Below are 17,815 nucleotides of genomic sequence, written 5' to 3'. Positions count from 1 at the left end.
TATTTACATCTGCATGAGCTTTCTGTTATTGATTATGGTTTCCTTCTGAGTTTAAGCTTTTCTTTAACTCCTTTCCCCAGGTTGGAAGCTTAGCTGGGTGGGGTCCCACCCTGAGGTCACTGATCCCTTCATTCTATTTACCATCAGGCTTTTCTATAACTTTATCTCTTTGAGCGTTAGACTTAGCACCATTTTACTTCCTGGTGTTCCTTTTCTCCTTAAACTGTACATTTGTATTTTTTTCCTTGCTTGCTTTGCTCCTTTTCATTATAGATCTGCACATGAGTGACCACTAGAACCAGTACTCAGTACTAGGCTGTTTGACACATCTGTCAACGCCAGATAAATCCAAACTCTTCAGTTTATCCTTGGGCAAGATTTTTTGGAGAAGGCTAGAGAACAGACACACTCTTTGCCAGAGTTATAGGTCACTTACTAATATTCTTCTCTGAAACCCCTTGATCTGGGCCCCCCCCATTCCACATCACCCACAGCACCTGTCTTCCGTACTTCTGTTAGGATGGCCCACTAAGCCCCACTTGAAGCATCTAACTGCTTTTCTGTCTAAAGACCCACTCTTCAACAGACCTCCCAACAAAAGCATGGTCAGGTCTAGCACAACAACACCCCAGTCCCTGGTAGCACCTCTTAATCCTCCTCAAGTAGTAGTATTCCTGATGAGTAAGCATCAGGACTATATGAGCCCACGAGGGTTATTCTTATTCAAATCACCACAGCTGCTCTTCCAGAGGGCTTGGACTGGATTCCCAGCACCCACATGGAGGCTTACATGGTCTGTAACTCCAGTTCCAGGGCATCTGGCACCATCTCAGGCAAAACAGCAATACAAATAACAGAAAAAAAGAAATCTTTAGGAAAAAAAAATATATATATATAAATATATATATTGGTTTTTCAAGACAGGGTTTCTCTGCTGTATAGCCCTGGCTGTCCTGGAACTCACTCTGTAGACCAGGCTGGACTCGAACTCAGAAATCCGCCTGCCTCTAGAAAAAAGATATTCTTAAAAGGTGATTTAAAGGGGCTGGAGAGATGGCTCAGCAGTTAAGAGCACTTACTGCTCTTCTGAAGGTCCTGAGTTCAAATCCCAGCAACCACATGGTGGTTCACAAGATCTGACACCCTCTTCTGGTACGGCTGAAGACAGCTATAGTATACTTAGATATAATAATAAGTAAGTCTTTTTTTTTAAGATTTATTTATTATTTTACATAAGTACACTGCAGCTGACTTCAGACACACCAGAAGTGGGTGTCTGATCTCATTATAGGTGGTTGTGAGTCACCATGTCCTTGCTGGGATTCGAACTCAAGAGCAGTCAGTGCTCTTAACCGCTGAGCCATCTCACCAGCCCAGTAAATCTTTTTTTAAAAAGTGATTTAAAAAAACAAACAAAACATTTCTATTACTACAAGAGGACCACGTTTCTATGGGCAGACACCCTCTGTCCTTTTCCCTGACAACTGTTAACCTATTGTCCACGTGTGCAGGTTCTCCTGCCCTGGGTGTATCCTACAATAGAACTAAGTAACATGTGCCCTCTTGTCTCTGATTTCTTTCACTCCCCTAGTGGGTTTTTGGCTTGTTTGTTTTGTTTTGTTTTTTTTCCAGACAGTGTTTCTCTTTGTGTAGCCCTGGCTGTCCTGGGACTCGTCCTGTACACCAGGCTAAGCCCCGAACTCACAGAGACCCGCCTGCCTCTTCCTCCTGAGTGCTGGAGAGCAGGGATTAAAGGCATGTGCCACCACCACTCAGCTCACACTGTGTTTTCACAACTCATGTATGCTATAGCGTGTTTCAGCACTCGGCTCCTTTTCACGGCTCACCAATATTCCATCATTTGTCCATGCACCAGGGGATGGGATGTGGGTTGTTTCTGCCCTTGCACTGTAGTGAGTAGTGTTTCTGTAAATGCACGTACTTGTTTGGACACCTGTTCCTAATGGTCGTGGGTGTGAGCCTAGCAATAAAACTGCCAGATCATTGGCAACTCTCCGAGTTATTGAGGCCCAGCCAAGCCATTTCCCACAGCAGCCATGCCATGTTACATTCCCACTAGCAAACACATGAGGATTCCTATTTTTTTCCTTGGTATCTTTGCCAATGTGTATTTTTTCTTACAGTTTTTTTTTTTTTAATTCTAGCCATAGTGGGTGAGATGTGGTATCACATTGAGGTTTTGATTTGCATTTCCCTAAGACTCAGTGTTGAGGAACTTCTCACATGAGGCAAGAGAACAGAAGGGAACACATCTCCAGATGGACAAGTGAAGGAGCCGAGTGGGCTGCTGTGGGCTGCCATGCCCTGAGGCTGTCTGTCTCCCCCATCCCTCCCACCCACAGGAGCTCGATGCCCTCCAGCAAGTGTGGGAGATCACTCGGGACTGGGAGGAGAGCTGGAACCAGTGGAAGACGGGCTGCTTCCTGACCCTGCAGACGGAAGCCATGGAGTCCATGGCCCATGGGTTGTTCCGCCGTCTCACGAGACTAGCCAAAGAGTACAAGGTAGGTGAGACGGGACGGGGGACAATATGGTCCCGCTCAGCTTAGGGAATGGGTATGCTCTAGCACCATAGGTCTTCTGATGTCTCCTATTTTCACCCAGGACCGAAACTGGGAAATCATTGAAACGACTCGCTCCAAAATAGAGCAGTTCAAGAGGACCATGCCTCTCATCTCAGATCTGCGGAACCCAGCCCTCAGGGAGAGGTGAGGCCAGCCCGCCCAGCTATGCCTGCTCTAGTCTGTACACTATCCTGGATCTTTCAGTTTGCCCCAAGTAAATTAATTTCTTTTAAATTTTCCCTCTTTTTGCATGTATGCGGCATGTCTGTGCTTGCTTACCTGGGTTTGCATACACACGTGTTAAAGTTAGCACTAGGTGTCCTTTTCTGTCATTCCTTATTTAATGAAGCAGGACTGGAACCCGAGCTTCCCAATTCCAGCTAGTCTAGTTAGCCAGCCTACCCTAAAGATCTCTGTCCCTGCCTCCTAAAGGCTGGCATTAAAGGCAGTTGCCATACATGCCCAGCAATCTTGGGTTCTGCGGATCTGAACTCTGGTCCTCAGTCTTGCATAGAAAGCAGGTTTATCCAATGTGCCATCTCCCTGGCCCCAGTTTATTTCTAAGAACTGAACCCAGGGCTTGTGAATGCTAGCACTATACTGCTAAGCCATAGGATCTGCTCAAATTGATTTAAAACTTTTATTTTTAAAGAATTATTCATTTATAAGCACACTGTAGCTGTCTTCAGACCCACCAGAAGAGGGCATCAGATCCCATTACAGATTATTGTGAGCCACCATATGGTTGCTGGGAATTGAACTCAGGACCTCTGGAAGAATAGTCAGTACTCTTAACCACTGAGCCATCTCTCCAGCCCAATTTAACTTTAAAATTGCGTTCATTTTTTACTTTGTGTGTGTGTGTGTGTGTGTGTGTGTGTGTGTGTGTGCCATAGCTCCAGTGTGGAGGTCAGAGAACACCTTGTGGGAGTTGGTTCTCTCTCCATTATGTGATCACTAGGGGTGCGGGGGTCGGGGGGGGAGGTGTCAAGCTCAGACTGTCAGGCCCAGGGCAATAAGTGCCTTTCCTTATCTCGCTGGCTCCAGATTTGTTTTTTTAGTTGACAGAAAGGCATGTATTTACAATGCATAGTGTGCTGTTTTGAAGGATGCATGCATTGTGGGAGAGCTACCCTGACAGGATGATTAGCACACGCATCACCTCACACACTTACACACTTGCTCCTTTTACCTTTGTGGTGATCACATTAGAGTTTACTTTTCTTTCTTTTTTTTTTTTTAAAGATTTATTCACTTATTTTATGTATATGAGTACACACTGTAGCTGTACAGATAGTTGTGAACCTTCATCTGGTTGTTGGGAATTGAATTTAGGACCTCTGTTCACTCTGGTCAGCCCTGCTCTCTCAGTCCCTGCTCGCTCCAGCCCAAAGATTTATTTATTATTATAATTAAGTACACTGTAGCTGTCTTCAGACGTACCAGAAGAGGACGTCAGATCTCATTACAGGTGGTTGTGAGCCACCATGTGGTTGCTGGGATTTGAACTCAGGACCTTTGGAAGAGCAGTCAGTGCTCTTACCCGATATGCCATCTCTCCAGCCTGAGATTTACTTTTCGAGAGCTACATGTTCATCTGTGTGTGTGTATACGTGTGAGTGTGTGTGTATGCGTGTGAGTGTGTGTGTGTGTCCTACTTCCTGATCTCCTAGCACTGAAGTTACAAGGTACCCTTGGTCATGACCAACTTTTCACACAGGTGCTAGGATCTGAACTCAGGACTTCATGCATGCACAGAACTGCTTTTACCCAGGGGGCTGTCTCACCAACACTTTAAGTTTATCCTTAGGTTGGGTATGGAGGTGCAACCCAGCTCCCAGACGTGCCCGTTTTATTTAGGAATAGTTAAAGATGTAAGAATTTAGGTCAAGGGCTAGAGAGATGACTGAGCAGTTACGAGCACTTGTTCTTGCAGAGGACCTGAGTTCAATTCCCAGCACCTACATGGCAGTTTAGAACTATGTGTAATTACAGTTCCAGAGGATCCAGTAGTCTCTGCTGACCCCCTCGGTCAGCAAACAGACACATGATACTTAGACATTCAGACAAAACACTCAATGCATAAAATAAGATGAATTAATCTAATGAAATAGAAGACAGTAATGTCAAACATCCTACTTAGTTATTTCGGCGTCCACGGTTTGCTGTTGCTAGCGGCAGTGCCCTTGCTGCAGTATAGTGGAACCCTTGAACATGCTCCTTCTGTGTAGCTGGAACTCCACAGCCTTTGACTCCACAGCGTTTCTTCCAACGCTGTCTACCACAAACCCTGGAACTACCATGCTCCTTCCTGCCTTTATGAGACCATTTCTTCCTCCCCTCTTCTCTTTTCTTTTTTAAGATTTATTTATTTATATGCGTACATTGTTGCTGTCATCAGACACACCAGAAGAGGGCATCAGATCCCACTACAGATGGTTGTGAGCCACCATGTGGTTGCTGGGAATTGAACTCAGGTCCTCTGTATGAGCAGTCAGTGCTCTTAATTGCTGAGGCATCTCTCCTGCCCTTCTTTCCCTTCTTTTTTGAGATAAGATCTTATTATATAGCCCTGGCTGATATAGGACTGGACTTATAGTCTAAACTGGCCTTGAATTCACAGAAATCTGCCTGCCTCTGCTGGGATTAAAGGCCTAGCCCCCATATCCTGCCTTTCTTTCTTTCTTTCTTTTTTTTTTTTTAAGGCTGAATGATTTCCCATCATGTGTACATACTTCATTTTCTTTTTCCATGCAATAGTTGATGGACACTTAAATCATTTCTACCCATACCTGGCTGTTGCGTGCAGTATACCGCAGTCATGGGGCCCATGTGTGCAATCTACCACTGTCTTCTATGTCCTGGGTATCCCTGCCTCTACCCCAATGTCTCCCTCTGTCTCCTCCTGCTTCAGGTTATCTATTATAGCTAAGCCTTTTTTTTTTTTTTTTCATACAAAAAGCTTTTCTTTGTTGTAGCCAAAATGGTTTTTGACTTTGAGCCTAGTTTAAGAAAAATTCCCCTATTTCAAAGTTACAAACACATTTGTCCGTTCTTCTTCTGATCATGTGTATAACTCTAGCCTGACCCCTCTGTTTATAAGTTATTTAAGCTCTCTAGGCCTAAGTTTCCTCATCTGCAAATGAGAGATAATAGCACTTCGCAGTATGGAGTGCTTGTGAGAATTAGAGTTGCAGGTGAAGCACTTAGCCCAGCATGTGATCTGTCACAGGCCTACTCTGATGTATTGTGTGTATGCACACCTGCCTTAACTCCCTCTCCAAAGAACTAACTCCAGGAGACTGACACATCAATTTCTTTTTTCCCTGTGGCCTAAGATTGCACCTTAGAGCCTATTTAGCAAGATCTGTTGAATCATGAATTAACAAATAAGCAGAATTATAAATTTCCAATTCGAAGAAGCAAGAGGAGTGATTTTTTTTTTCTTTTTTAAGCAGGGTGTGGAATGCCTCACACATGCTAAGCAGGAGACTGAGTCACATTGACAGCCCCAGGGCTTAATAATGATACTGCTAGTAGGCCCTGGAGCTGGCCTTCGGGTGAGACTTCCTGTTCTGGGTTGCAGGCACTGGGACCAGGTCAAAGAGGAAGTCCAGCGGGAGTTTGATCAGGAGTCAGAAAGCTTCACCTTGGAGCAGATTGTGAAACTAGGGATGGATCAGCATGTGGAAAAGATCGGGGAGATCTCAGCCTCTGCGACCAAAGAGCTGGCTATAGAAGTGGTATGACGACGTCCACATCCCCTCAGCCTCTGAGGGCACAGCCTTCCAGCCGTGCCACATGAGGGCCCCCCTTTATGACTAATATTAGCAAGTGTTACTAAGTAGTGGTGCTGTTACTACCCACGGTCACAAGGACATTAAGCATGATAGTGATGACATAGTCACTTCTGGTGATGAAGCACACTCGACCATGATCCTCCGCCCCAAGTGCCCCTTACCTTTGTGGACTAGATACCTGGTTATTCTGTCCCCCAATTTCTCTTCACAGGGATTACAAAACATTGCTAAAACCTGGGATTCGATTCAGCTAGACATAGTACCCTACAAGGACAAGGGCCATCACCGACTCAGGTAGAGAGGTCTCTGTAAGGCCAGCATGTGGAACCTGAGCTGTGGGGTGAGGCTGAAACATTGAAAGTGGTGGTTATGGTCAATGACTCTGAGCCTCTGTGTCCCAGGGGAACAGAGGAAGTGTTCCAGGCACTGGAAGATAATCAGGTGGCTCTGTCAACTATGAAGGCATCTCGATTTGTGAAGGCCTTTGAGAAGGATGTGGACCACTGGGAGCGCTGCCTCTCTCTCATTCTGGAAGTTATTGAGATGGTCCTCACTGTACAGAGACAGTGGATGTACTTAGAGGTCAGAATCCGTATGCCCGGGCTCTCCCTACCCCTGCTCCAGCTTGCTCTTATGTCACTGTCTTCAGACACACCAGAAGAAGGCATCCAGTCTTATCACAGATGGTTGTGAGCCACCATGTGGTTGCTGGAAATTGAACTTGGGACCTCTGGGAGAGCAGTCGGTGCTCTTAACCGCTGAGCCATCTCTCCAGCCCTTGTCATTGGTTTCTAACAGTCTGACTCTTCTATTCAGTTGCCATCTCTGGTATGGGAGCGAGGAGCAGAGGGTGGAGGGTGTATGAGAAATAGCCTCTCATGCCAACTCGATGGCCTCTCAGAATATCTTCCTCGGAGAGGACATCCGCAAGCAGCTGCCCAATGAGTCAGCCCTATTCGACCAGGTCAACAACAACTGGAAAACCATCATGGACCGTATGAACAAAGACAATAACGCTCTCAAGAGCACCCACTACCCAGGTAAGAGCTCCGTAGGCACCCTTACAGCCTGCGCTGGTTATATGCATTTGTGGATCATGGTCAAGTGATGTCGTCACTATCATGGTCACTATGTCGTCACTATCATGCTTAATGTCCTTGTGTCCGTGGGTAGTAATAGCACCACTACTTACTAACACTTGCTAATATTAGTCATAAATATTATTGCTGATTATTTTTATTTTTACAGTATAGCAAGTTAAACCGATATGTAAGGGGAATATCATATAACGGTCTGAAGCATGGGCTGTGGAGCCAGCCGTGGGTTCAAAACCCAACATAGGCCTTATTGGTCGTGTGTACTTGGCAGCTTACTCCCTCCACACTCCAGTTTCCTCATCTGTCATGGGAGTTGTTTTAAGGACCATGAAGAAGTGGTGACTCTCCCAGCACAGGGGGAGACTAGACTGTTCTTAGTGGCCCCGACTGAAAGCCGCTCTTCTTCTCTGGCTGAGTTCCAGTGCCGGCATTCTCTGAAGTGATGTAGGTACTCAGAGTGACTCATAGAGCCACAAAGACAATGATCCCATTGTTGAATACAACGAAGAGACATCTGGTCCAAGGTTTCTGAATCCTTCTGTGATATCTACGGGTCATCTAGGTCACCCAAAGGCTCCAGCAGCCCGCAGACTCTATACATGCTTGAAGGCACTGGGGGGTGCTGCCGGGGTCACACTCATGGTCACTGGTGCTTCTTCCAAAGGACAGAACCTGGGAAGACATAGGGGAAACCCTAATGGGCAGGAGTGTAGACTGGGAGGAAACTAGGACCTCTGGGACTTGTAGATATGAATGCATTGCGCTCAAAATCTCACATTAGCCTGTGTGGTGTATATCCTTTTTCTTTCTTTCTTTTTCTTTTCTTTCTTTTTTTAAAAGATAGTCAAAGGGTTGTATGTTTATTTCAAGAATACATTCTTCTTTTTTGTCGAGTCAGGGTTTCTCTGTATAGCCCTGGCTGTCCTGGAACTCACTCTGTAGACCAGGCTGACCTCAAACTCAGAAATCCACCTGCCTCTAACTCTCAAGTGCTGGGATTAAAGGCGTGTGCCACCGCTGCCCAGCTTCAAGAACACAATCTTGAGTTTAGGCCCTACATATTCTATGAGTTGTATGGGTGTGTGGGTTCGTGTAGTATTGTGTGATTGGTGCACACACATGTGATGTGTGCATGTGGATGCCAGAAATTGATCTTGGGTACCTTCAGCTATCACTACCTTATTTATCTATTTTATTTTATCTTTTTATTCTTTTTTAAAAAAAAAAAAAGATTTATTTATAACATATACAGTGTTCTGCCTACATGTATGCTGTAGGCCAGAAGAGGGCATCAGATCCCATTACAGATGGTTGTGAGCCACCATGTGGTGGCTGGGAATTGAACTCAGCATCCCTGGAAGAACAGGCAGTGTACTTAACCTCCGAGCCATCTCTCCAGCCCTATCTTTTTATTCTTGATATTGTAATGTAATTACAACATTTCTCCTTTCCCTTTTCTTCCTCCAAGCCCTCCCAGCAACCCCTCTGCTCTCCTTCCAAGTTCATGACCACTGTTTTCACTAGTTGCTGTTGCATGTGTAGTTGTGTGTACACATATGTATTCCTTATCATACCCAGCTCTGTCCGTACGATGTTCCTTGTGTGTGTGCATTCAGGCCTGACTATTTGGCCCTGGACAAGCGGTTGATGCTGTCTCCCTGGGGAGGGATTGCTCTCCACTCCCCAGCTTCCCTCCATTTCCTGCATTCTCTGTGTGGGGCTGAAGTCTCATGGGCTTCTCCCCATCCAAATCGGTGCTTTTCCTAGGAGACACAACCTCCCAGCAAACTCCATGGTGCTCCATCTTCTCCCATCCTTCTGCCTCTTCTCTGGCAGTGTCCCCTGAGCCTCAGGGGGGAGAGAGTGTTTTGCAGATATGTCCATTGGGCCTATGCTCCACAACTCTGTATTTTATTTTATTTTATTTCATTTTTTTTAAAGATTTATTTTATTTACTTTATGTGTATGAGTATACTGTAGCTGTACAGATGTCTGTGAGCTATCATGTATGTGGCTGCTGGCAATTGAATCTCTGCTGGCCCCTCTCGCTCTGATCTGCTCGCTCCGGTGTAATTCACTGTAGCTGTCTTCAGACGCACCAGAAGAGGGTGTCAGATCTCTTTACGGGTGGTTGTGAGCCATATTTTGGTTGCTGGGATCTGAACTCAGGACCTTTGGAAGAGCAGTCGGTGCTCTTACCCGCTGTGCCATCTCGCCAGCCCCTTATTTTGGTTTTTTGAGACAGGGTTTCTCTGTGTAGCCCTGGCTGTCCTGGAACCCACTCTGTAGACCAGGCTGGCCTTGAACTCAGGAATCCACCTGCCTCTGCCTCCCAAGTGCTGGGATTAAAGGAGTATGCCACCACCGCCCGGCACAACTCTGAATTTTAACTGGCTGCGTTTTGCTATAGTGGTCCCCATCTGTTGCAAAGAGAAGTTTCCTTTGATGAGGGGGTGACAGTAAGAACAAAGGTTTACAGAGTGTTGCTAGCGGTTGTGGTGGTATATATAGTAAGCTTGTGGTTGTAGATTCTCTCCAGTACCCACAACCTCACTGGCAGTGAGTAGTGGGTATCTAGGTCTCCAGTATTAGACATGGTTTCCCTCTTGTTGAGTGAGTCTTCAGTCCAACTAGAGAGCTGCTGGTTACCTCAGAGGTATGCGTGCCCAAACTGCACCCTTAGGGTCTTTGTGCCATGCTGGTCATTGATGTGGCTCATAGACTCATAACTGGGTAGGACTATTGGTTACCCCTCTCCTTGGGAAGCTTGCAGGATGCTTTCTGGTACCTGAAAGCTAGTATTCAGAGGTCATTCAAGTCAGTTCCATCTCAGGGGTCTCTGGACCCTGTTTCTGAAGTACATGATGTCCTTAAGCAATAGAGAATTACCAGGCCTGGGGTAATCATTCTACCTTTGGCGGTTGACCAAGGGTGACAGCAATAGGCTGCAGAGTTTGGGAGTCTCTTGAACAGCCCTGGCTTTGTGTTGGATCCTACTGCCATTCCACAGGCAGGGAGGTCAAAATTCAATGATGTTAATTAAAGTGTTAGTGAGCTAAAGACTATTAGAGTGGTGGCCTTCTGCCTCCTGGTCAAGTGCCCTCTGTGCCATGTCACAATTACTGTCATTGTGTGCCTGCGATATGCCTTTAACGATTTGGCTTATTGGGTTGTGTAAGCTGCAGAGTCATTTTCAAGTTCCAGAAACTCTTGAGTTGAACAGTGAAGCTCCAAGTTCTTAGGTATAATGGGACTATTGTTCTAAAGACTGGTGCGAAGTGGAGCTAAGCCACATGGTGCAGCATTAATAATGTACGAGAATGCGCCACGTGTAGTCATGTTTAGTAATGACTAAACAAAGAGAGATGGATAATTATGCAGAAGAACTGGGGCTATTTCTCTGTCTTCAGAAGCCCTGTGGCACTATGTAGCTCAACCTTAGAGCTAGGAAGGGAAGTGGAGCCCGGGCGTCTAGATCTACGCAGGGCAGCAGCGAAAAATGTTATCCATTGTCCTTCTTCCCAGGACTCCTGGAGAAACTGATAGAAATGAACTCAATCCTGGAGGACATTCAGAAGTCTCTGGACATGTACTTAGAGACCAAGCGTCACTTATTTCCCCGCTTCTACTTCCTGTCCAACGATGACCTGCTGGAGATTCTGGGCCAGTCCCGTAACCCAGAAGCTGTGCAGCCACACCTCAAAAAGTGCTTTGACAACATCAAACTGCTGAAAATTCAAAAGGTCAGTGGAAGTGGCCATGATGGGAAGGCAGGCCGGGAAGGAATGGCGCTGTCATGGTATTTGAGGCTTTGGAGGGGACCATACTCTGCCAGCAGGAGAGTGGCACTTGTTAATGGCTGTAGAATCTCACATAGAGTTTTCCAGAAGTGGCAGTGTTGAGAGGAGAGAAGAGAAGAAATTACCTTGAAAGGGCTTGAGTATGGGAGTCAGCAGTTATGAGCACCAACTGTTCTTCCAGAGGTCCTGAGTTCAATTCCCAGCAACCATATGGTGGTTCACAACCATCTGAAATGATATCTGATGCCCTCTTCTGGTGTGTCTGAAGACAGCTACAGTGTACTCACATACCTAAAATAAATTAATTAATTAAAAGGGGGAGGCTGTTAAATACTTCTAGAAGGTTACAGAGAACGAGGCTAAAGCACGGGTCACTTGTCTCTTCTGCAGGTTGGGGGCTCCAGCAGCAAATGGGAGGCAGTGGGAATGTTCTCAGGTGATGGTGAATACATTGACTTCCTCCACCCAGTACTTCTAGAAGGACCTGTGGAGGTGAGTGGTGGCCAAGGTCTTAAAATCACACTGACTTGACCTGCTAAGTCTATAGAGCCAGTTCCAGTATAACCAGGGCTACACAGAGGAACCTTGTCTTGGAAAAAAAAAAAAAGACAGGCCGGGCAGTGGTGGCACACGCCTTTAATCCCAGCACTTGGGAGGCAGAGGCAGGTGGATTTCTGAGTTCAAGGGCAGCCTAGTCTACAGAATGAATTCCAGGACAGCCAGGACTACACAGGGAAACACTGTCTCAAAAAAACAAAAGAAAGAGAGAAAGAAAGAAAGAGAGAGAGAGAGAGAGAAAGACAGACAGACAGACAGACAGAAAGAAAGAAGAAAGGAGTTTGGCTCCACAGGGAGAACATTTTCACGAGCAGGATGAGCTTTGCAGTTACTGTTTCCTCCGCCACTTGTGTTCTTGACGTCTCTCACCCCTCCCTAAACCTAAAGGTTCCAAGCGATGCTCCCACCCTCTGCCTCCACAGCCTTTGGAGACCTATGCCAGCTCTTGTCCAGCCACACTTTCCCTCCTGGGTCCTCAGCCCTCTGCAGTGTCCTTTCCCCCAGGCCTTCTTTCAGGGAAACCTCAGCCTTGGACCCTTAGACCAAGAATGATTTTGTTTTTCCTAGTCATGGCTTGGTGATGTGGAGCGGGCCATGAGGATGACGCTTCGGGATTTGCTTCGAAACTGCCGAGTGGCCCTCAAGAAGTTTCTCAACAAGAGGGACAAATGGGTGAAAGACTGGGCTGGCCAGGTGAGCTGAAGTCACACAAATGGAGGGGACAGTGGATCTAACAGAGCAGCGTGGGGTAAGACAGACTCCAGAGGCTCCCTGTTCCTCCTCCTGGGTCTGGCTCTTATACCCAAGTGCTGGACCAACTGCTCCCGATCCAAGGTGCATGCTCCATCCTTCAGGCCAGACTAGGCCTGGTAGCACTGGGTGCTAGAAGAAGCTGGAACTCAAGAGCTGGGCTGTATAGATGGATGGCCAAAGGTGGGGTCTGCGAATCACTTTCTGTACCCACCTCAGGTGGTGATCACTGCTAGTCAGATCCAGTGGACAGCTGATGTCACCAAGTGCCTGATGACAGCCAAAGAGCGGTCAGACAAGAAAATCCTCAAGGTCATGAAGAAGAAGCAGGTGGGGAACTCTTCAAGTATGAAACAAGCCTGGGGTTGGAATGGGTGGATAGGGGATGACTTCAGTCACAACTGGAGCTGATAGGAGCAAGCCAGAACACACGGGCGCTCTGGGACAAAAGTGCAGGGGAGTGCATCGTGCGGAGCAGAGTTAGGCGTTCCTTTATAGATGTGGATATAGGAATTATAGGATCCATATAGGGTTGGAGGTGACCTCAGGCTGGGACGTGCTACCATCCAGCCTTGGCTACATTGATGCTCTCTGTTCTTGCCCATTGCCCCATCCCACAGGTGTCAATACTAAATAAGTATTCAGAGGCCATCAGGGGGAACTTGACCAAAATCATGAGACTTAAAATTGTGGCTCTGGTGACAATAGAAATTCACGCCCGCGACGTGCTGGAAAAGCTCTATAAGAGTGGCCTCATGGATGTCAATGCCTTTGACTGGCTGAGCCAGCTGCGTTTCTACTGGGAGAAGGTGTCAATGGATCAACTTGCTACTCTCTTAGGCCCAGACTGACCCATAATGCTTCTCATGCATGGACACATGCCATCTTCTAACCCAGTCCTTTGGGCTTTCACAGTTTCTTCCTCGAAGGTTTAGCTCTGTCTCAATCTCAATTCAGGAGTGGCCAGTGGTTACTCCAGGCACTACTCCTTATAAGCGCCACTTGATAGTGACTCAGATCCCAAGCAGCTGTTTCCATGGATTGGGGAGGAGGAAGATGTGCAGTGTAGAACCTACTTTCTCTCGTGGCCCCAAACCATACCCTTTTTAGCTCTAAACCAGAACCCTTAATCTACCTGCAACCCCCCGACCTCTCTGAGCCCTACTGGTAGCCATTTCCACATCCTCATAAGCCCTGTCTTATTCTGTCCTGTTTTCCCAGGATGTGGATGACTGTATAATCCGCCAGACCAACACACAATTCCAATACGGTTATGAGTACTTGGGGAACTCGGGCCGGCTGGTCATCACTCCCCTGACAGACAGGTCTGCTGTGGGGGAGGTGAACCAGTGTTCTGGGTAGGAGCTGCAGAGATGACAGAATCCTCCAGTCATAATCTGACCCGAGTCATGTCTTAAATTCTCAGATGTTACATGACATTGACCACAGCACTGCACCTTCATCGTGGGGGCTCCCCCAAAGGCCCAGCAGGTACTGGAAAGACAGAAACTGTCAAGGACCTGGGCAAGGCGCTGGGTATATATGTCATCGTGGTCAACTGCTCCGAGGGCTTGGACTATAAGTCCATGGGAAGAATGTACTCAGGACTGGCGCAGGTCAGTACGCTGCCTCCCCGTCCTAAAGTCTTCATACATCTTTTAGTACCTGGAAATCAACCAAAACCCAAATCTGGTCTGTGCTTGTATAGCTTGCAAAACAGCCTTGCCACAGGCAATTCTTACAATCAGAAAGAAGAAGCAGAAACCCTTTCAACTCCCTGAGTTTCACATTGCACATTTGCAAATTTTGACCATGTAAGGATTAAATAGAGCATGGACAGAAAGTGGCCAGCACACAGGAGCTACTCAGCGCACACAGGTTCCAACCTCTAGCCAACCCGTTGGCTGTCTTGTCTGATGGAAAGCTCTGGCCAGAAGCTATAACACTGTTGTTCTGGTCCCCCATGCACCCCCTATTTCGGACGCTACCTTTGCTACTAATGCATTTTCGGGAAGGGTGTGTTAGGCTGCAGTCTAGTGTTGTGGGGCACCTCTCTTGCCATAGTGACTTTGCCTCTCTCTCCTGCTCCACAGACCGGAGCCTGGGGCTGCTTTGATGAGTTTAATCGCATCAACATTGAGGTGTTGTCCGTGGTGGCCCAGCAGATCCTGTCCATCCTGTCTGCCTTGACCGCCAACCTCACACGTTTCCATTTTGAGGGCTTTGAAATAAATCTGGTGTGGTCTTGTGGGATCTTCATCACCATGAATCCTGGTAGGTGAGAAGAACCAGGTAACTCGGGGCAAGGGGGCAGGAGAACTGGGTGTCTGGGATAAGTATTGCATCCTTTTCCCTCTCTGTGCCAAAGCATTTATCTAAGAACTATTTGACTAAAGATGACTGTGTTTGTCTGCTTTCTATCAATGTGACAAAATCCCTGAAGAGTGTTTAGTTTAAAGGGGGGGAAGGGGGGCTTTGTGTCCTCGATCTCGGCCATGGAGCACTGTTGGCGAGGGTGAGACAGGCTGTCATATAGGAGGTGTGGGAGAACAGGACTGCTCAAGGTGAGGAGGGAAAAGAGAGGTGGAGGAAGGGGAGAAGGGAAGGAGGGGAAGGGAGGTGGGAGGGAGAGAGAGGGATAGACATAGATGGGGGAAGGAAGGACAAAGAGAAAGACAGAGAGGGGAGAGACTTGTTGGTTCAGGGGTATACTCCAGTGATTTACTTCTTTCAAGTAGGCCACACCTTGTAAAGTTTCTGTAGCTTTCAGCCTGTGAGACAGTCCTTTGATGAGGTCCAGGCCCTTGTTATCTAATCACTTCCAGCAGGCTCCGCCCCTGGACCTGCTGCTTTAGGAACAAAGCCTTTAAGGGACTCGGCAGATCCAAATTACAGCAACAGCAGAAGAGAAGACACAAGGAGAGGAAGTACACTTCCTGTCCTCCCCAAGGGCTCGAGAAACACCTACTTGTCTCTATGGAAGCCTAATCTTCTAAGGCTGAGCTACCTTTTCCCCATGGACTAGCTCCCTGCTCTGCCTTCTATTCCTTTTAGAAAATGGAAGTCTCCCTAATGTATGGGGTTTTCAGTTTCATAGCTGCCCATTAGGGGGACAGCTTTGGGGGAAGGGTCTAGGAGCGAACACCCCTGGGGAAGCATCAGATCATAGCGACAGCTGTGAGTTCTACAGGGCTCATGTGGGCTCCACACAGAACTCAGCAGCTCTGTGGTTTCAGGGGAACAGGGTCATGTGAAAAGTAGTGAGAGCACCTATGAAGAAAGCAGACAGGAGGAACGGGGAGCCAGGGCTGGGAGGAGGAAGGATGCTGGGAGGAGGAAGGATGCTGTCTTGGAGCTGGGGCTGGGGAGAAGGTTAGGGTCAGGGTAAAGGTTGGGTAAGTGGGATGTTTGAGAGACCAAGTGAGTACAGGGAAACATGGTTCTAAACAGACCACTTTGTCTCCAGGCTATGCTGGCCGCACAGAGCTTCCAGAGAACCTGAAGTCCATGTTCCGCCCAATTGCCATGGTGGTGCCTGATTCTACGCTTATTGCAGAAATCATTCTCTTTGGGGAGGGCTTTGGCAACTGCAAGGTATTGTGATAATCTGTCCCTTATTTTATTGTTGTTCCCTGGAAAGAGAAGAGTCCCCGAAGGCCTCACAATCTGTTTATCCTACCGGGAGCTTAGAGTACTGTCAGTGGGATCTGAAGCCAGAGGAGTACAGATGGGCCATGGGGTGTCTGTTTTCCATGAAGCCACTAACCAATAATAGCACAGTCCACAAGACCTCCTACCACCGTTCAGAGCACTTCCTAGATGCGTCAAGTCCCTAGGCTCTGGTGTCTGCGAGTGTCCCTAAATAAAAAGGGCACTTGTGGGAAGCGAGCTGATGTCTCTTCTGCACGGTTCCCAGATCCTGGCCAAGAAGGTGTACACACTATACTCACTGGCTGTGCAGCAGCTCTCCAGACAGGACCATTACGACTTCGGCCTGCGCGCCCTCACTTCCCTTCTGCGCTATGCCGGCAAGAAGCGCCGCCTACAGCCAGAACTTTCTGATGAAGAGGTAGGCCAAGCACACCACATGGCCCTTGGATCTTTACCTCCTTTGTCACTGGTCTGATGATGTCTTCAGGAAAGTTTTCCAGATCCATGCACACATCCACCTCCTCATCCTTCTCCAGATGGGGACATTCCATGCGCACATCCACCCCCTCTCCTCATGCTTGGCCCCTGGCTTGCCTGATGGTCCCTGTTGTGTTGCTGAGAACAGACTCTGGCATATCCATCATCCTTAGGTCTCCATTTTCCCCACAGGTTCTCCTGCTCTCCATGAGAGACATGAACATCGCCAAGCTGACGTCAGTGGATGTCCCACTGTTCAACGCTATCGTACAGGACCTCTTCCCCAACATCGAGCTCCCAGTCATCGACTATGGCAAGGTGTTTGTCCCCCCACCCCCACTTCCTTTTATTTATTTATTTTAAGATTTATTATTATTATTATTTAATGTATGTGAGTACACTATGGCTGGCTTCAGGGGCACCAGAAGAAGGCATTAGATCTCATTACAGATGGTTGTGAGCCACCTTATGGTTGCTGGGAATTGAACTCAGGACTTCTAGAAGAGCAGTCAGTGCTCTTAACTGCTGAGCCATCTCTCCAGCCCAGCCCCACCTCCTTTTAAAAAGATTATTTTGATTTTTGTGTGTCTATGTGGAGGTCAGAGGACAATTTACAGGAACCAGTTCTCTCCTTCCACCAACTGGGTCCCAGGCATCAGATTTGGATCATCAGGCATGGCTCAGGTGCCTGTACTCACTGAGCCCTCTTGCTGGCCCAGTATTTTACTCCTGATTTTTGCCCATTGCCCCGTCCCACAGGTGTCAATACTAAACAAGTATTCAGAGGCTATCTGACATCAAGTATCCCTGATTTCATGAGTGACTGCATCTGGGAGCAGGAAGTGTGATTTCCTGAACTTCTGTCATTCACTAGGTGTGACTTTGAATGACACAGTTTGCTCCTCCTAGGACCCACACAAATAGCTTCCTCTCTGATTCATCTCCTTCAGGAGTACCCGCTCACAACACTTATTTACTTTCCTACTTAATTAATTTAGAGATAGGGTGTTAGTATGTAACCCTGGCTGACCCAGAACTCCCTAGATCAGGCTGGCCTCATACTAACAGAGATTGATTGGCCTACTGCCCCTACTGTG

General features: G+C 47.4%; 1 protein-coding gene across 2 annotated transcripts in view; it reads left to right on the top strand.

The window, feature by feature from the left end:
• The window catches only part of Dnah2 (dynein axonemal heavy chain 2), a 128,622-nt gene that overhangs the window by 56,804 nt on the left and 54,003 nt on the right, over nt 1-17,815 (top strand). For both annotated transcript variants that reach the window (XM_031352477.1, XM_031352478.1), the window contains exons 25-41: nt 2,364-2,525; nt 2,626-2,729; nt 6,172-6,328; nt 6,597-6,679; nt 6,787-6,967; nt 7,287-7,425; nt 11,008-11,225; nt 11,673-11,774; nt 12,408-12,533; nt 12,810-12,920; nt 13,211-13,399; nt 13,812-13,915; nt 14,017-14,206; nt 14,684-14,864; nt 16,057-16,184; nt 16,507-16,659; nt 16,911-17,036. In XM_031352477.1, coding sequence (XP_031208337.1) covers nt 2,364-2,525; nt 2,626-2,729; nt 6,172-6,328; nt 6,597-6,679; nt 6,787-6,967; nt 7,287-7,425; nt 11,008-11,225; nt 11,673-11,774; nt 12,408-12,533; nt 12,810-12,920; nt 13,211-13,399; nt 13,812-13,915; nt 14,017-14,206; nt 14,684-14,864; nt 16,057-16,184; nt 16,507-16,659; nt 16,911-17,036 — 2,454 coding nt within the window. The remainder of the gene's footprint in view (nt 1-2,363; nt 2,526-2,625; nt 2,730-6,171; nt 6,329-6,596; nt 6,680-6,786; nt 6,968-7,286; nt 7,426-11,007; nt 11,226-11,672; nt 11,775-12,407; nt 12,534-12,809; nt 12,921-13,210; nt 13,400-13,811; nt 13,916-14,016; nt 14,207-14,683; nt 14,865-16,056; nt 16,185-16,506; nt 16,660-16,910; nt 17,037-17,815) is intronic.

This window comes from Mastomys coucha, unplaced genomic scaffold (assembly GCF_008632895.1).
Source record: "Mastomys coucha isolate ucsf_1 unplaced genomic scaffold, UCSF_Mcou_1 pScaffold5, whole genome shotgun sequence".
In the NCBI taxonomy this organism is placed as follows: domain Eukaryota; kingdom Metazoa; phylum Chordata; class Mammalia; order Rodentia; family Muridae; genus Mastomys; species Mastomys coucha.
This window is presented reverse-complemented; position numbering and strand designations above follow the sequence as displayed.